The sequence below is a fragment of the Somniosus microcephalus genome, chromosome 10, assembly GCF_052327205.1.
Source record: "Somniosus microcephalus isolate GS21.2 chromosome 10, FLI_Smic_1.0, whole genome shotgun sequence".
Taxonomy (NCBI): domain Eukaryota; kingdom Metazoa; phylum Chordata; class Chondrichthyes; order Squaliformes; family Somniosidae; genus Somniosus; species Somniosus microcephalus.
In genome coordinates, this window is record NC_140996.1 from 95,233,765 (window position 1) to 95,252,910 (window position 19,146).

General features: G+C 43.1%; 1 protein-coding gene across 3 annotated transcripts in view; it reads left to right on the forward strand.

Moving 5' to 3' along the window:
* Nucleotides 1-19,146, forward strand: part of LOC147111579 (ETS-related transcription factor Elf-1-like) — a 271,464-nt gene that overhangs the window by 128,023 nt on the left and 124,295 nt on the right. For all 3 annotated transcript variants that reach the window (XM_085998640.1, XM_085998642.1, XM_085998641.1), the window contains exon 3: nt 1,439-1,610. In XM_085998640.1, coding sequence (XP_085854766.1) covers nt 1,439-1,610 — 172 coding nt within the window. The remainder of the gene's footprint in view (nt 1-1,438; nt 1,611-19,146) is intronic.

The following is a 19,146-nucleotide window of genomic DNA, read 5'->3' on the forward strand; positions in this document are numbered from 1 at the left end:
ACAGACCACTCGCGGACTGACAAGTCAGCGGTACCTCTTTTACTGAATTGGCCTGACATTGCTGTTAGGACAACTTTGTATAAAAAGAACTTGCATTTATATAACATCTTTCACAACCTCAAGACATCCCAAAGTGCTTCACAGCCACTGAAGTATTTTTGAAATGTAGTCACTGATGTAATGTTGGAAACACATTAACCAATTTACGCACAGGAACCTCCCAGAAACAGCAATGAGATAATGTGCAGATAATCTGTTTAGTGATGTTGGTTGAGGGATAAGTATTGTCGCGACACCTGGAAAATTCACCTGCTTTTCTTTGAATGGGATCTTTTACATCCGCCTGAGAGGGGAGACTGAGTCTCGGTTTAACGTCTCATCCGAAACACAGCACCTTTGACAGTGTAGCACTCCCTCAGTACTACTCCAGCAACTTGAGTACATAATCTAGGCTGACACTCCAGTCTTATGTCTAGGAGTGTCAGCCGAGATTATTAGCTCAAGTCTCTGGAGTGGGACTTGAACCCACAACCTTCTGACTTAGCAGTGAGAGCACAGCTGACACAACTCCACAAAACTTTGTCTAAAACCACGAACAAGAGAAGCTGAGAGTCGGCCCTCACTCCTGATGCGGTATGTGACCTTAAATACCAATGTGCATTTTTTCCCCCATTCTTTAAAAGAGAACGTGGCGAGGATCTTACCTTTTACTTGCCCCTGTGTTCTAAAATAGATGGCGATTCCATATGAGAGGCTGAAAGTTAATTAGTAGTTACATTTGAATATTAAAATGCCATTGCAATAGAATATAACATTTTTACACAGCATAATTATTTGTTCCCACTGTTGCATAATTATTAGAAAAGAGAACTTTCTTTAGTCAATTGTAAAAGCAAGAAAGTTATTTACTTTAAGACCTAGTGCTGATAGATAAGCAGAAGGAACTGCGCTCTGAAATTGGCACAAGTTATCAGGTTTCTTGACCAAAAACTGGATGGGTAGCAGAATCCCCATTGGCTGTGAACAGGGAACATTTCTTATCATAACAGCTGGCTTTATAGATGTGGCCACTTGACATTGACAGCATTTACGTAGTAACAGTGACTGGAATTCCAGCTGCAGCTTTTGGTTGTATGTGATCTATTTCAGGCTGTGAATGTTTAACTTTTAAACGGGTGGTTGGAAGGAATCATTTGTAGCCAGATTTTGTATTAGGTGGGGACTGCAAAGCCACAGATTCCAGGACTAGTGCCCTCTTCTTGCAGCAGTAGGATCGGCAGTACTTCACTACAGTTACTGAACCTGCCAGCCCGGCATGAACAGAAATGTTTTTAGGCAGACAGTCCACTCCCACAGTCTTGCCAATAATGATAAGGATGAAGTTAAACTTCAGACCATATAACTTTCAACAACCCTTCTGTTATTTTGCTTTCTGCAGCTTGGCGGCCCTTGTATTTTCCCTGCTGTCATTGTGGAGCAAGTACCCAATGCAGACCTGCTACAGGACTATTCTGGTCTTGCTTGTGATGAAGAAACTAATGGAATGATTCATGACAGTTCACTGGATGTCGTCGAAGAACAGGTTATTGGAGAGGACATCACACTTTCAGGTTGGTTTGTTCTCCTTTTGTATTAACGCAGGTTGATACCACTGGGATTAGTGGGAAAGATTTTGCACCAACTGCAAGAAATGTAATTTAAAAATGGAAAATAAATAAGAAAACATCAGAATATAAGGAAAATGAATGAGGTCGCAACAAAGAAAAACGCAACAAGAGAAAATGAAAAAGAATTAAAGTGACTATTTGGTAGGAAGAACGAGAGAGGCAATATAAACTAAATGGTACAATTTTAAAGGGGGCTGCAGGAAAAGAGGGATCTGGGGGTTCACATACACAAGTCTTTGAAGGTGGTAGGACAAGTTAATAAAGCTGTTAAAAAGACAGACAGGAACCATGGCTTTATAAATAGAGGCATAGGGCTGGATTTTGCGGGGGTTCAGCAGGCGCGATCGGTGGCGGGTCAGGTGGGAAAGTGTTTTTTTTCCCCAGCAGGTCGGGGCCCCGCTGTGAACCCACTGCCATGCGCCTTTACCAAATGTCGGGTCTGTGAGCGCTGACAGGCAGTGGCGGGGGAGGCAATTAAAATAATTAGTGGCTCATTTACAGCCACTTATCAATGGTTTCTTCCCAGCTTTTTGGATTTGACAGGTTGCCCACCGGTTTCCCGCTGTTCCTAGACCTCATCTGTGAAGCTAAGGCAGGGGGTCAGTGGCCATTGAATCAGCTTCAAATGTCAACTCAAAGCTCCCAGCTGATTGAGACATGTTCCCTTTACCACTCGCTCCTCTAACCTATATTTCCACTACAGATTCAGGATGCTGCAAATCTTTACACAAGCCTCCATCCAGTCTGACCTTATTACCTCTCCCACCATTGACAAATCACTTCATAAATCATAGAATCACAGAAATTTATAGCACAGAAGGAGGCCATTCAGCCCATCTTGTCTGTGCCGGCCGACAAAGAGCTATCCAGCCTAATCCCACTTTGCAGCACTTGGTCCGTAGCCTTGCCGGTTACGGCACTTCAAGTGCATATCCAAGTACTTTTTAAATGCGATGAGGGTTTCTGCCTCTGCCACCCTTTCAGGCAGTGAGTTCCAGACCCCCACCACCCTCTGGGTGAAAACATTTCTCCTCAAATCCCATCTAAACCTCCTACCAATTACTTTAAATCTATGCCCCCTGGTTATCGACCCCTATGCTAAGGCAAATAGGTCCTGCCTATCCACTCTATTTAGGCCCCTCATAATTTTATACACCTCAATTAGGTCTCCCCTCAACCTCCTCTGTTCCAAAGAAAACAACCCCAGCCTATCCAATCTTTCCTCATAGCTAAAATTCCCCAGCCCAGGCAACATCCTCGTAAATCTCCTCTGCACCCCCTCTAGTGCAATCCCATCCTTCCCGTAATGTGGTGACCAGAACTGTACACAGTACTCTAGCTGTGCCCTAACTAGTGTTTTATACAGTTCAAGCATAACCTCCCTGCTCTTATATTCTATGCCTCGGCTAATAAAGACAAATATCCCGTATGCCTTCTTAACCAACTTATCTACCAGTCCTGCACTCCTAGTTCTCTTTGATCCTCTGCACTTCTCAGTGTCCTACCATTTATTGTATATTCCCTTGCCTTGTTAGCCCTCCCTAAATGCATTACCTCACACTTCTCCAGATTGAATTCCATTTGCCACTGTTCTGCCCACCTGACCAGTCCATTGATATCTTCCTGCACTCTTCAGCTTTTTTCTTCATTATCAACCACTCGGCCAATTTTTGTATCATCTGCAAACTTCTTAATCATACTTCCTACATTCAAGTCCAAATCATTGATATATACCACGAAAGCAAAGGACCCAGTACTGAGCCCTGCAGAACCCCACGGGAAACAGCCTTCCGGTCACAAAAACACCCTTCGACCATTACCCTTTGTTTCCTGCCACTGAGCTAATTTTGGATCCAACTTGCCACTTTGCCTTGGATCCCATGGGCTTTTACTTTCGTGACAAGTCTGCCATGCGGGATCTTATCAAAAGCCTCACTAAAATCCACATAGACTACATCAAACACACTGCCCTCATCGACCCTCCTTGTTACCTCCTCAAAAAATTCAATCAAGTTAGTCAGACACGACCTTCCCTTAACAAATCCATGCTGACTGTTCCTGATTAATCCGTGTCTTTCTAAATGAAGAGTTATCCTGTCACTCAGAATTTTTTCCAATAATTTTCCCACCACCGAGGTTAGGCTGATTGGCCTGTAATCACTCAGACTATCCCTTTCTCCCTTTTTAAACAATGGTACCACATTAGCAGTCCTCCAGTCCTCTGGCACTACACCTGCAGCCAGAGAGGATTGGAAAATGATGGTCAGAGCGTCTGCTATTTCCTCTCTTACTTCTCTTAACAGTCTGGGATACATTTCATCCAGACCTGGGGATTTATCCACTTTCAAAGATGCTAAACTCCTTAATATTTCCTCTTTCACTATGTTTATTTCATTTAATATTTCACACTCCTCCTCCCTGATTGCAATTTCTGCATCGTCCCTCTCTTTTGTGAAAACAGATGCAAAGTATTCATTAAGAACCATACCGATGTCTTCCGCCTCCACACACAGGTTACCTTTATGGTCCCTAATAGGCCCTACTCTTACTTTAGAGTCATAGCGGGAGAAATTCAGTTGGTTGCGCCACCCGTTAGTGCCTTAAGAGTGCGCTAAGTGGGTCGCAAGCCAACTGGCGCCCGGGCGCGGCACTGCCCACGCCTCCCGCTAAATTCCACAGGACGATATTCGGCAGTGCCCCCTGATTTACCGCCGGACGCTATGTCCGACGGGTTCAGGGGGGCCTACCTGCGGCCGGGGAGGCATAAATTAAAGGCGAGGTGCGAGGCGGCCATTTTTGTTGTTGGCCGTCTGCCAGCACCTGCCTGCGCTCCCGTCCCCGGCCTCCTGAACGCCCCCCCCCACACCCGCAGAGTGCCAGCTGCGCTCCACGGGCCCGGCACTTCTCTTCAGTGCCGGGCTCTTTTGCCTGAACTCCCAATCCTCGGGGGCCTAGCTGGGTCCCAGATCGCGCTGCACAAGACCCCTCCCCTTTAAGAAGGGGAGGAAGGCCTGCAATACCGCAGTGCGATGTGCCGCAGCGTGTGGCGCTGCGGCACGTTGTGCCACGATATTCACTCGCAGCGCCCCAAGAGGGATGCGGGGCGCCTCCAGTAGCGCCGTGCTTCCCTTTGGGGCGCAACCACTCAATTTGCAGTGCGGGGGCGCGAATGTTTCCGGGGCGCTACTTTTAGTGCCCTGGCGAGGCTGGCGCCCCAAACGGGGCTATATTCAATTTCTCCCCCATAGAGTAATAACAGCACAGAAGGAGGCCATTTGGCCCATCGAACCCGTGCCGGCTCTCTGTAGAGCAATCCAGTCAGTCCCATTCCCCTGCTCTATCCCTGTAGCCCTGCATGTTTATTTTGCTTAAGTGCCTATCCAGTCTCCCGTTGAAAACATTCAGTGTCTCCGCTTCCACCACTTCCGTCAGCAGCGAATTCCAGGTCATCACCACTCGTTGCGTAAATTTTTTTTTCCTCACACCCCCCCTGTATCTCTTGCCCAAAACCTTAAATCCGTGTCCCCTGGTCCTTGTACCATCAACTAGTGGGAACAGTCTTTCCCTGTCTACCCTATCCAAACCCGTCATAATCTTGTACACCTCTATCAAATCACCCCTCAACCTCCTTTGCTCTAATGAAAACAAAACCAGCTTCTCCAACCTGTCCTTGTAGCTAAGATCCCCCATCCCCAGAACTATTCTGGTAAATCTCTTCTGCACCCTCTCAAGAGCCTTCACATCCTTCCTAAAGTGTGGTGACCAGAATTGGAAGCAATACTCCAGTTGTGGCCTAATCAGCGCTTTATAAAGTTTCAGCATAACTTCTCTACTTTTGTACTCAATACCTCTATTTATGAAGCCCAAGATCCCATATGCTTTGCTAACCACTCTCTCAATATGTCCTGCCACCTTCAGGGACCTATGCACATTAACTCCCAGGTCCCTCTGTCCCTGCACACTCTTTAAAACTGTACCATTAAGTGTATATTGCCTCTCCCTGTTCCTTCTGCCAAAATGCATCACCTCACACTTCTCTATTAAATTCCATCTGCCACTTGTCTGCCCATTCTGCTAGCCTTTCTATGTCCTGTTGCAGTTGATTGGTATCATCCTCACTGTTTGCCACACCCCCAAGTTTGGTGTCATCAGCAAATTTAGAAATTCTACACTGTATTCCAATATCTAGGTCATTTGTATATATCCAAAAAAGCAGTGGTCCCAGCGCTGACCCTTGGGGAACACCACTGTCTACCATCCTCCAGTCTGAAAAACTGCCATTTACCACAACTCGATAGCAAAATACTGCGGATGCTGGAAATCCAAAATAACAACAGAAAACGCTGGAAAAACTCAACAGGCCAGGCAACATCCGTGGAGAGAGAAACAGAGTCAACGTTTCAGGTCGAAGCCTGGCCTGCTGAGTTTTTCCAGCGTTTTCTGTTGTTATTTACCACAACTCGCTGTTTTCTGTCCTTAAGCCAATTCCTCATCCAAGCTACCACTGACCCACCTATTCCATGAGCCTCAATTTTGTTAACCAGCCTTCTATGTGGTACTTTGTCAAACGCCTTCCTAAAATCCATGTAGACAACATCCATTGCATTCCCTTCATCAATCCTCCCTGTTACTTCATCAAAAAATTCAATTAGATTAGTCAAACACGATCTGCCCTTTACAAATCTGTGTTGGCTCTCCTTAATTAGCTTAAACCTCTCCAAGTGCCCGTTAATTTTTTTCCTTGATTATTGTTTCTAAAACTTTACCCACCACTGATGTTAAACTGACCGGCCTGTAGTTACTAGGATTGTCCTTACACCCTTTCTTGAACAATGGTGTCACATTTGCCACTTTCCAATCCTCAGGCACCTCCCCCGCATCTAGGGAAGATTGGAAAATTATGGCAAGCCCTTCCGCTATCTCCTCCCCCATTTCCCTTAGCAACCTGGGATGCAAGCCATCTGGACATTAATTATCCTTTTGCTCTTAATGCATTTATAAAACATCTTTGGGCTTTCCTTGACTTTACTGGCCAATATTTTTTCATGCCCTCTCTTTGCTTTCCTAATTTCTTTTTTAATTTCACCCCTGCACTTTCTATACTCCTCTAGGGTTTCTGAAGCATTGAGCCCTTGGTATCTGTCATAAGCTTTCCTTTTTTTCTTTATCCTTCCCTGTATGCCCCTTGACATCCAGGGAGCTCTGGATTTGTTAGTCCCACCCTTTTTCTTTACGGGAACATACTTTGAACCCTCACTATCTCCTCCTTGAATGCCTCCCACTGCTTTGACACTGATTTACCATCAAGTTTCTGTCTCCAGTCCACTTTGGCTAAATCACATCTCAGCTTAGTAAAATTAGCTTTTCTCCAATTAAGAACTTTTATTCCTGGTCTATCCTTGTTCTTTTCCATAACTACACTAAATCTAACTGAATTATGATCACTACCACCAATATGCTCTCCCACTGATACCCTTTCCACCTGCCCAGCTTCATTCCCTAAAATTAGGTCCAGAACCACCCCCTCTCTTGTTGGGCTTGCTAGGTACTGGCTAAAAAAGTTCTCGTGAATACATTTTAAGAACTCTGCTCCCTCTATACCTTTCACACTAATTTTATCCCAGTTAATATTAGGGAAGTTGAAATCCCCTACAATTACTGCCCTATTTTTGCACGTCTCAGAAATTTGCCTACATATTTGCTCTTCTATCCCCCTCTGACTGTTTGGGGGTCTATAGTACACTCCCAGCAGTGTGATTGCCCCTTTTTTGCTTTTCAGTTCAACCTATACGGCCTCGTTGGATGATTCTTCTAAAATACCATCCCTCTTCACAGCTGTAATTGTTTCTTTAATCAATATTGCAACCCCCCCACTCCTTTTTTATCCCCTCTCTATCTCGTCTGAAAACCCTATAACCAGGAATGTTGAGCTGCCATTCCTGCCCTTCTTTCAGCCATGTCTCAGTAATAGCTATAATATCGTACTCCCACATATCTATCTGTGCCCTCAGCTCATCTGCTTTATTCCCTAGACTCCTTGCATTGAAGTATATACCATTTAGCACTGCCAAACTCCCTTGTTGTCTATTTTCTAGCCTTTGATTCCTCTGCCTTCCAAACTCACTTACTAATTTTCTGCCTTCCATTTCCAGCTTTCCTTTTCTCCCTTCTGAATCTACCCTCAGGTTCCCATCCCTCTGCCAAGCTAGTTTAAACCCTCCCCAACAACACTAGCAATGCCCCCCCACAAGGATATTGGTCCAGGTCCTGTTGAGGTGCAATCTGTCTGGCTTGTACAGATCTCACCTCCCCCAGAAACGGTCCCAATGCCTCAGGAATCTAAAGCACTTCCTTCTGCACCATCTCTCCAGCCATGCATTCATCTGCTCTATCCTCTTATTTCTGTACTCACTAGCACGTGGCACCGGGCGTAATCTGGACATTACTACCTTTGAGGTCCTGCTTTTTAATCTCTTTCCAGCTCCTTAAAATCTGCCTGCAGGACCTCATTCCTCTTTCTGCCTCTGTTGTTGGTACCGATATGGATCACGACCTCTGGCTGTTAACCCTCCCCCCTCAGAATGTTCTGCAGCCGCTCAGTGACATCCTTGACCCTGGCACCAGGGAGGCAACATACCATCCTAGGAGTCATGTCTGCAGCCACAGAAACACCTGTCTGCTCCCCTAACTATCAAATCCACTATGACTACTGCTCTTCCACTCTTCTTCCTCCCACCCAGTGCAGCTGAGCCAAGCATGGTGCCGTGGACTTGGCTCTGGCTGCACTCCCCTGAGGAACCATCACGCCCACCAGTATTCAGAGATGAAAACCGGTTAGCGAGCGAGATGCACTCAGGGGATTCCTGCCCTACCTGCCTAGTCCTCTTCTTCTGACTGATGGTCACCCATTCCCTCTCTGCCTGCACACTTTTAAGCTGCGGGGTGAACACCTCCTGAAACGTGCTATCCACAAAGTTTTCAGCCTTGCGGATGCACTGCAGTGACTCCAGCTGCCGCTCAAGCTCCGAAACCCGGAGCTTGAGCTGCTGTAGCCGGCCACACTTCCTGCATATGTGGTCATCCAGGCCTCAAGAAGAGTCCAGGACTTCCCACATGGCACAGGATGTGCATTCCATGGGCCTGAGCTGCCCTGCCATGCCTTTACATTATAGTCTATTAACTAGAAACTAGAAACACTTAACAGCTACTCACCAATCAGATCCTTCCCTTGTGCAATATAAACAGTGTCACCAGAGACAGCAATAAAAACAGTGTCACCAGAGACATCAATATAAACAGTGTTACTAGAGACAGCAATAAAAACACTATCACCAGAGACAGCAATATAAACACTGTCATCAGAGACAGCAATATAAACAGCGTCACCAGAGACAGCAATATAAACAGTGTCACCGGAGACAGCAATATAAACAGTGTCACCAGAGACAGCAATATAAACACTGTCACCAGAGACAGCAATATAAACAGTGGCACCGGAGACAGCAATATAAAGAGCGTCACCAGAGACAGCAATAAAAACACTGTCACCAGAGACAGCAATATAAAGACTGTCACCAGAGACAGCAATATAAATACTGTCACCAGAGACAGCAATTTAAACATTGTCACCAGAGACAGCAATATAAACAGTGTCACCAGAGACAGCAATATAAATACTGTCACCAGAGACAGCAATATAAACACTGTCACCAGAGACAGCAATTTAAACACTTTCACCAGAGACAGCAATATAAACACTGTCACCACAGACAGCAATTTAAACAGTGTCACCAGAGACAGCAATATAAACACTGACACCAGAGACAGCAATATAAATACTGTCACCAGAGACAGCAATATAAACACTGTCACCACAGACAGCAATAGAAATACTGTCACCAGAGACAGCAATATAAACACTGACACCAGAGACAGCAATATAAATACTGTCACCGGAAACAACAACATAAACACTGTCACCGAAAACAACAATATAAACACTGTCACCAGAGACAGCAATATAAACAGAGTCACCAGAGACAGCAATATAAATACTGTCACGAGAGACAGCAATATAAACACTGTCACCGGAAACAACAATATAAACAGTGTCACCAGAGACAGCAATATAAACACTGTCACCAGAGACAGCAATATAAACAATGTCACCGGAGACAGCAATATAAACACTGTCACCAGAGACAGCAATATAAACACTGTCACCGGAGACAGCAATATAAACAGTGTCACCGGAGACAGCAATACAAACAGTGTCACTGGAGACAGCAATATAAACAGTGTCACCAGAGACAGCAATATAAACACTGACACCAGAGACAGCAATATAAACACTGTCACTAGAGACAGCAATATAAAGAGTGTCACCAGAGACAGCAATATAAAGAGTGTCACCAGAGACAGCATATAAACACTGACACCAGAGACAGCAATATAAACACTGTCACCAGAGACAGCAATATAAAGAGTGTCACCAGAGACAGCAATATAAAGAGTGTCACCGGAGACAGCAATATAAACACTGTCACCAGAGACAGCAATATAAAGAGTGTCACCAGAGACAGCAATATAAAGAGTGTCAGTGGAGACAGCAATATAAACAATGTCACCAGAGACAGCAATATAAACACTGTCACCAGACACAGCAATATAAACAGAGTCACCAGAGACAGCAATATAAACAGTGTCACCAGAGACAGCAATATAAACACTGTCACCAGAGACAGCTATATAAACAGTGTCACCAGAGACAGCAATATAAAGAGAGTCACCAGAGACAGCAATATAAACACTGTCACCAGAGACAGCAATATAAAGAGTGTCACCAGAGACAGCAATAAAAACACTGTCACCAGAGACAGCAATATAAACACTGTCACCAGAGACAGCAATATAAATACTGTCACCAGAGACAGCAATTTAAACATTGTCACCAGAGACAGCAATATAAACAGTGTCACCAGAGACAGCAATATAAATACTGTCACCAGAGACAGCAATATAAACACTGTCACCAGAGACAGCAATTTAAACACTTTCACCAGAGACAGCAATATAAACACTGTCACCACAGACAGCAATTTAAACAGTGTCACCAGAGACAGCAATATAAACACTGACACCAGAGACAGCAATATAAATACTGTCACCAGAGACAGCAATATAAACACTGTCACCAGAGACAGCAATAGAAATACTGTCACCAGAGACAGCAATATAAACACTGACACCAGAGACAGCAATATAAATACTGTCACCGGAAACAACAATATAAACACTGTCACCGGAAACAACAATATAAACACTGTCACCAGAGACAGCAATATAAACACTGACACCAGAGACAGCAATATAAATACTGTCACCAGAGACAGCAATATAAACACTGTCACCGGAAACAACAATATAAACACTGTCACGAGAGACAGCAATATAAACAGAGTCACCAGAGACAGCAATATAAATACTGTCACGAGAGACAGCAATATAAACACTGTCACCGGAAACAACAATATAAACAGTGTCACCAGAGACAGCAATATAAACACTGTCACCAGAGACAGCAATATAAACAATGTCACCGGAGACAGCAATATAAACACTGTCACCAAAAACAGCAATATAAACACTGTCACCGGAGACAGCAATATAAACAGTGTCACCGGAGACAGCAATACAAACAGTGTCACTGGAGACAGCAATATAAACAGTGTCACCAGAGACAGCAATATAAACAGACACCAGAGACAGCAATATAAACACTGTCACTAGAGACAGCAATATAAAGAGTGTCACCAGAGACAGCAATATAAAGAGTGTCACTGGAGACAGCAATATAAAGAGTGTCACCGGAGACAGCAATATAAAGAGTGTCACCAGAGACAGCATATAAACGCTGACACCAGAAACAGCAATATAAACACTGTCACCAGAGACAGCAATATAAAGAGTGTCACCAGAGACAGCAATATAAACAGTGTCACCAGAGACAGCAACACAAACAGTGTCACCAGAGACAGCAATATAAACAGTGCCACCAGAGACAGCAATATAAACAGTGTCACCAGAGACAGCAATATAAACAGTGTCACCAGAGACAGCAATATAAACAGTGCCACTGGAGACAGCAATATAAACACTGTCACCAGAGACAGCAATATAAACAGTGTCACCAGAGACAGCAATATAAACAGTGTCACCAGAGACAGCAATATAAACAGTGTCACTGGAGACAGCAATATAAACACTGTCACCAGAGACAGCAATATAAACACTGTCACCGGAGACAGCAATATAAACAATGTCACCAGAGACAGCAATATAAATACTGTCACCAGAGACAGCAATATAAACAGTGTCACCAGAGACAGCAATATAAACAGTGTCACCAGAGACAGCAATATAAACAGTGTCACCAGAGACAGCAATATAAACACTGTCACCAGAGACAGCAATATAAACAGTGTCACCAGAGACAGCAATATAAACAGTGTCACCAGAGACAGCAATATAAACAGTGTCACCAGAGACAGCAATATAACCACTGTCACCAGAGACAGCAATATAAACAGTGTCACCAGAGACAGCAATATAAACAGTGTCACCAGAGACAGCAATTTAAACACTGTCACCAGAGACAGCAATATAAACAGCGTCACCAGAGACAGCAATATAAACACTGTCACCAGAGACAGCAATATAAACAGTGTCACCAGAGACAGCAATATAAATACTGTCACCAGAGACAGCAATATAAACACTGTCACCAGAGACAGCAATATAAACACTGTCACCAGAGACAGCAATATAAACAGTGTCACCAGAGACAGCAATATAAACAGCGTCACCAGAGACAGCAATATAAACAGCGTCACCAGAGACAGCAATATAAACACTGTCACCTGAGACAGCAATATAAACACTGTCACCAGAGACAGCAATATAAATACTGTCACCAGAGACAGCAATATAAACACTGTCACCAGAGACAGCAATATAAACACTGTCACCAGAGACAGCAATATAAACAGTGTCACCAGAGACAGCAATATAAACAGCATCAGCAGAGACAGCAATATAAACAGCATCACCAGAGACAGCAATATAAACACTGTCACCTGAGACAGCAATATAAATACTGTCACCAGAGACAGCAATATAAACATTGTCACCAGAGACAGCAATATAAACAGTGTCACCAGAGAGAGCAATATAAATACTGTCACCTGAGACAGCAATATAAACACTGTCACCTGAGACAGCAATATAAACACTGTCACCAGAGGCAGCAATATAAACAGTGTCACCAGAGACAGCAATATAAATACTGTCACCAGAGACAGCAATATAAACACTGTCACCAGAGACAGCAATATAAACAGTGTCACCAGAGACTGCAATATAAACAGAGTCACCAGAGACAGCAATATAAACACTGTCACCAGAGACAGCAATATAAAGAGTGTCACCAGAGACAGCAATAAAAACACTGTCACCAGAGACAGCAATATAAACACTGTCACCAGAGACAGCAATATAAATACTGTCACCAGAGACAGCAATTTAAACATTGTCACCAGAGACAGCAATATAAACAGTGTCACCAGAGACAGCAATATAAATACTGTCACCAGAGACAGCAATATAAACACTGTCACCACAGACAGCAATTTAAACAGTGTCACCAGAGACAGCAATATAAACACTGACACCAGAGACAGCAATATAAATACTGTCACCAGAGACAGCAATATAAACACTGTCACCAGAGACAGCAATAGAAATACTGTCACCAGAGACAGCAATATAAACACTGACACCAGAGACAGCAATATAAATACTGTCACCGGAAACAACAATATAAACACTGTCACCGGAAACAACAATATAAACACTGTCACCAGAGACAGCAATATAAACACTGACACCAGAGACAGCAATATAAATACTGTCACCAGAGACAGCAATATAAACACTGTCACCGGAAACAACAATATAAACACTGTCATGAGAGACAGCAATATAAACAGAGTCACCAGAGACAGCAATATAAATACTGTCACGAGAGACAGCAATATAAACACTGTCACCGGAAACAACAATATAAACAGTGTCACCAGAGACAGCAATATAAACACTGTCACCAGAGACAGCAATATAAACAATGTCACCGGAGACAGCAATATAAACACTGTCACCAAAAACAGCAATATAAACACTGTCACCGGAGACAGCAATATAAACAGTGTCACCGGAGACAGCAATACAAACAGTGTCACTGGAGACAGCAATATAAACAGTGTCACCAGAGACAGCAATATAAACAATGTCACCGGAGACAGCAATATAAACACTGTCACCAAAAACAGCAATATAAACACTGTCACCGGAGACAGCAATATAAACAGTGTCGCCGTAGACAGCAATACAAACAGTGTCACTGGAGACAGCAATATAAACAGTGTCACCAGAGACAGCAATATAAACACTGACACCAGAGACAGCAATATAAACACTGTCACTAGAGACAGCAATATAAAGAGTGTCACCAGAGACAGCAATATAAAGAGTGTCACCGGAGACAGCAATATAAAGAGTGTCACCGGAGACAGCAATATAAAGAGTGTCACCAGAGACAGCATATAAACGCTGACACCAGAGACAGCAATATAAACACTGTCACCAGAGACAGCAATATAAAGAGTGTCACCAGAGACAGCAATATAAACAGTGTCACCAGAGACAGCAACACAAACAGTGTCACCAGAGACAGCAATATAAACAGTGCCACCAGAGACAGCAATATAAACAGTGTCACCAGAGACAGCAATATAAACAGTGTCACCAGAGACAGCAATATAAACAGTGCCACTGGAGACAGCAATATAAACACTGTCACCAGAGACAGCAATATAAACAGTGTCACCAGAGACAGCAATATAAACAGTGTCACCAGAGACAGCAATATAAACAGTGTCACCAGAGACAGCAATATAAACAGTGTCACTGGAGACAGCAATATAAACACTGTCACCAGAGACAGCAATATAAACACTGTCACCGGAGACAGCAATATAAACAGTGTCACCAGAGACAGCAATATAAATACTGTCACCAGAGACAGCAATACAAACAGTGTCACCAGAGACAGCAATATAAACAGTGTCACCAGAGACAGCAATATAAACAGTGTCACCAGAGACAGCAATATAAACACTGTCACCAGAGACAGCAATATAAACAGTGTCACCAGAGACAGCAATATAAACAGTGTCACCAGAGACAGCAATATAAACAGTGTCACCAGAGACAGCAATATAAACACTGTCACCAGAGACAGCAATATAAACAGTGTCACCAGAGACAGCAATATAAACAGTGTCACCAGAGACAGCAATTTAAACACTGTCACCAGAGACAGCAATATAAACAGTGTCACCAGAGACAGCAATATAAACACTGTCACCAGAGACAGCAATATAAACAGCGTCACCAGAGACAGCAATATAAACAGCGTCACCAGAGACAGCAATATAAACAGCGTCACCAGAGACAGCAATATAAACAGTGTCACCAGAGACAGCAATATAAATACTGTCACCAGAGACAGCAATATAAACACTGTCACCAGAGACAGCAATTTAAACACTTTCACCAGAGACAGCAAAATAAACACTGTCACCACAGACAGCAATTTAAACAGTGTCACCAGAGACAGCAATATAAACACTGACACCAGAGACAGCAATATAAATTCTGTCACCAGAGACAGCAATATAAACACTGTCACCAGAGACAGCAATAGAAATACTGTCACCAGAGACAGCAATATAAACACTGACACCAGAGACAGCAATATAAATACTGTCACCGGAAACAACAATATAAACACTGTCACCGGAAACAACAATATAAACACTGTCACCAGAGACAGCAATATAAACACTGACGCCAGAGACAGCAATATAAATACTGTCACCAGAGACAGCAATATAAACACTGTCACCGGAAACAACAATATAAACACTGTCACGAGAGACAGCAATATAAACAGAGTCACCAGAGACAGCAATATAAATACTGTCACGAGAGACAGCAATATAAACACTGTCACCGGAAACAACAATATAAACAGTGTCACCAGAGACAGCAATATAAACACTGTCACCAGAGACAGCAATATAAACAATGTCACCGGAGACAGCAATATAAACACTGTCACCAAAAACAGCAATATAAAAACTGTCACCGGAGACAGCAATATAAACAGTGTCACCGGAGACAGCAATACAAACAGTGTCACTGGAGACAGCAATATAAACAGTGTCACCAGAGACAGCAATATAAACACTGACACCAGAGACAGCAATATAAACACTGTCACTAGAGACAGCAATATAAAGAGTGTCACCAGAGACAGCAATATAAAGAGTTTCACCGGAGACAGCAATATAAAGAGTGTCACCGGAGACAGCAATATAAAGAATGTCACCAGAGACAGCATATAAATGCTGACACCAGAGACAGCAATATAAACACTGTCACCAGAGACAGCAATATAAAGAGTGTCACCAGAGACAGCAATATAAACAGTGTCACCAGAGACAGCAACACAAACAGTGTCACCAGAGACAGCAATATAAACAGTGCCACCAGAGACAGCAATATAAACAGTGTCACCAGAGACAGCAATATAAACAGTGTCACCAGAGACAGCAATATAAACAGTGCCACTGGAGACAGCAATATAAACACTGTCACCAGAGACAGCAATATAAACAGTGTCACCAGAGACAGCAATATAAACAGTGTCACCAGAGACAGCAATATAAACAGTGTCACCAGAGACAGCAATATAAACAGTGTCACTGGAGACAGCAATATAAACACTGTCACCAGAGACAGCAATATAAACACTGTCACCGGAGACAGCAATATAAACAGTGTCACCAGAGACAGCAATATAAATACTGTCACCAGAGACAGCAATATAAACAGTGTCACCAGAGACAGCAATATAAACAGTGTCACCAGAGACAGCAATATAAACACTGTCACCAGAGACAGCAATATAAAGAGTGTCACCAGAGACAGCAATATAAACAGTGTCACCAGAGACAGCAATATAAACAGTGTCACCAGAGACAGCAATATAAATACTGTCACCAGAGACAGCAATATAAACACTGTCACCAGAGACAGCAATATAAACACTGTCACCAGAGACAGCAATATAAACAGTGTCACCAGAGACAGCAATATAAACAGCATCACCAGAGACAGCAATATAAACAGCATCACCAGAGACAGCAATATAAACACTGTCACCTGAGACAGCAATATAAATACTGTCACCAGAGACAGCAATATAAACACTGTCACCAGAGACAGCAATATAAACAGTGTCACCAGAGAGAGCAATATAAACACTGTCACCTGAGACAGCAATATAAACACTGTCACCTGAGACAGCAATATAAACACTGTCACCAGAGGCAGCAATATAAACAGTGTCACCAGAGACAGCAATATAAATACTGTCACCAGAGACAGCAATATAAACACTGTCACCAGAGACAGCAATATAAACAGTGTCACCAGAGACTGCAATATAAACAGAGTCACCAGAGACAGCAATATAAACACTGTCACCAGAGACAGCAATATAAAGAGTGTCACCAGAGAGAGCAATAAAAACACTGTCACCAGAGACAGCAATATAAACACTGTCACCAGAGACAGCAATATAAACACTGTCACCAGAGACAGCAATATAAACACTGTCACCAGAGACAGCAATATAAATACTGTCACCAGAGACAGCAATATAAACACTGTCACCGGAAACAACAATATAAACACTGTCACGAGAGACAGCAATATAAACAGAGTCACCAGAGACAGCAATATAAATACTGTCACGAGAGACAGCAATATAAACACTGTCACCGGAAACAACAATATAAACAGTGTCACCAGAGACAGCAATATAAACACTGTCACCAGAGACAGCAATATAAACAATGTCACCGGAGACAGCAATATAAACACTGTCACCAAAAACAGCAATATAAAAACTGTCACCGGAGACAGCAATATAAACAGTGTCACCGGAGACAGCAACACAAACAGTGTCACTGGAGACAGCAATATAAACAGTGTCACCAGAGACAGCAATATAAACAGTGCCACCAGAGACAGCAATATAAACAGTGTCACCAGAGACAGCAATATAAACAGTGTCACCAGAGACAGCAATATAAACAGTGCCACTGGAGACAGCAATATAAACACTGTCACCAGAGACAGCAATATAAACAGTGTCACCAGAGACAGCAATATAAACAGTGTCACCAGAGACAGCAATATAAACAGTGTCACCAGAGACAGCAATATAAACAGTGTCACTGGAGACAGCAATATAAACACTGTCACCAGAGACAGCAATATAAACACTGTCACCGGAGACAGCAATATAAACAGTGTCACCAGAGACAGCAATATAAATACTGTCACCAGAGACAGCAATATAAACAGTGTCACCAGAGACAGCAATATAAACAGTGTCACCAGAGACAGCAATATAAACAGTGTCACCAGAGACAGCAATATAAACACTGTCACCAGAGACAGCAATATAAAGAGTCTCACCAGAGACAGCAATATAAACAGTGTCACCAGAGACAGCAATATAAACAGTGTCACCAGAGACAGCTATATAAACACTGTCACCAGAGACAGCAATATAAACAGTGTCACCAGAGACAGCAATACAAACAGTGTCACCAGAGACAGCAATTTAAACACTGTCACCAGAGACAGCAATATAAACAGTGTCACCAGAGACAGCAATATAAACACTGTCACCAGAGACAGCAATATAAACAGCGTCACCAGAGACAGCAATATAAACAGCGTCACCAGAGACAGCAATATAAACAGCGTCACCAGAGACAGCAATATAAACACTGTCACCAGAGACAGCAATATAAACACTGTCACCTGAAACAGCAATATAAACACTGTCACCGGAGACAGCAATATAAACAGTGTCACCAGAGACAGCAATATAAACACTGTCACCAGAGACAGCAATATAAACAGCGTCACCAGAGACAGCAATATAAACAGCGTCACCAGAGACAGCAATATAAACAGCGTCACCAGAGACAGCAATATAAACACTGTCACCTGAGACAGCAATATAAACACTGTCACCAGAGACAGCAATATAAATACTGTCACCAGAGACAGCAATATAAACACTGTCACCAGAGACAGCAATATAAACACTGTCACCAGAGACAGCAATATAAACAGTGTCACCAGAGACAGCAATATAAACAGCATCACCAGAGACAGCAATATAAACAGCATCACCAGAGACAGCAATATAAACACTGTCACCTGAGACAGCAATATAAATACTGTCACCAGAGACAGCAATATAAACACTGTCACC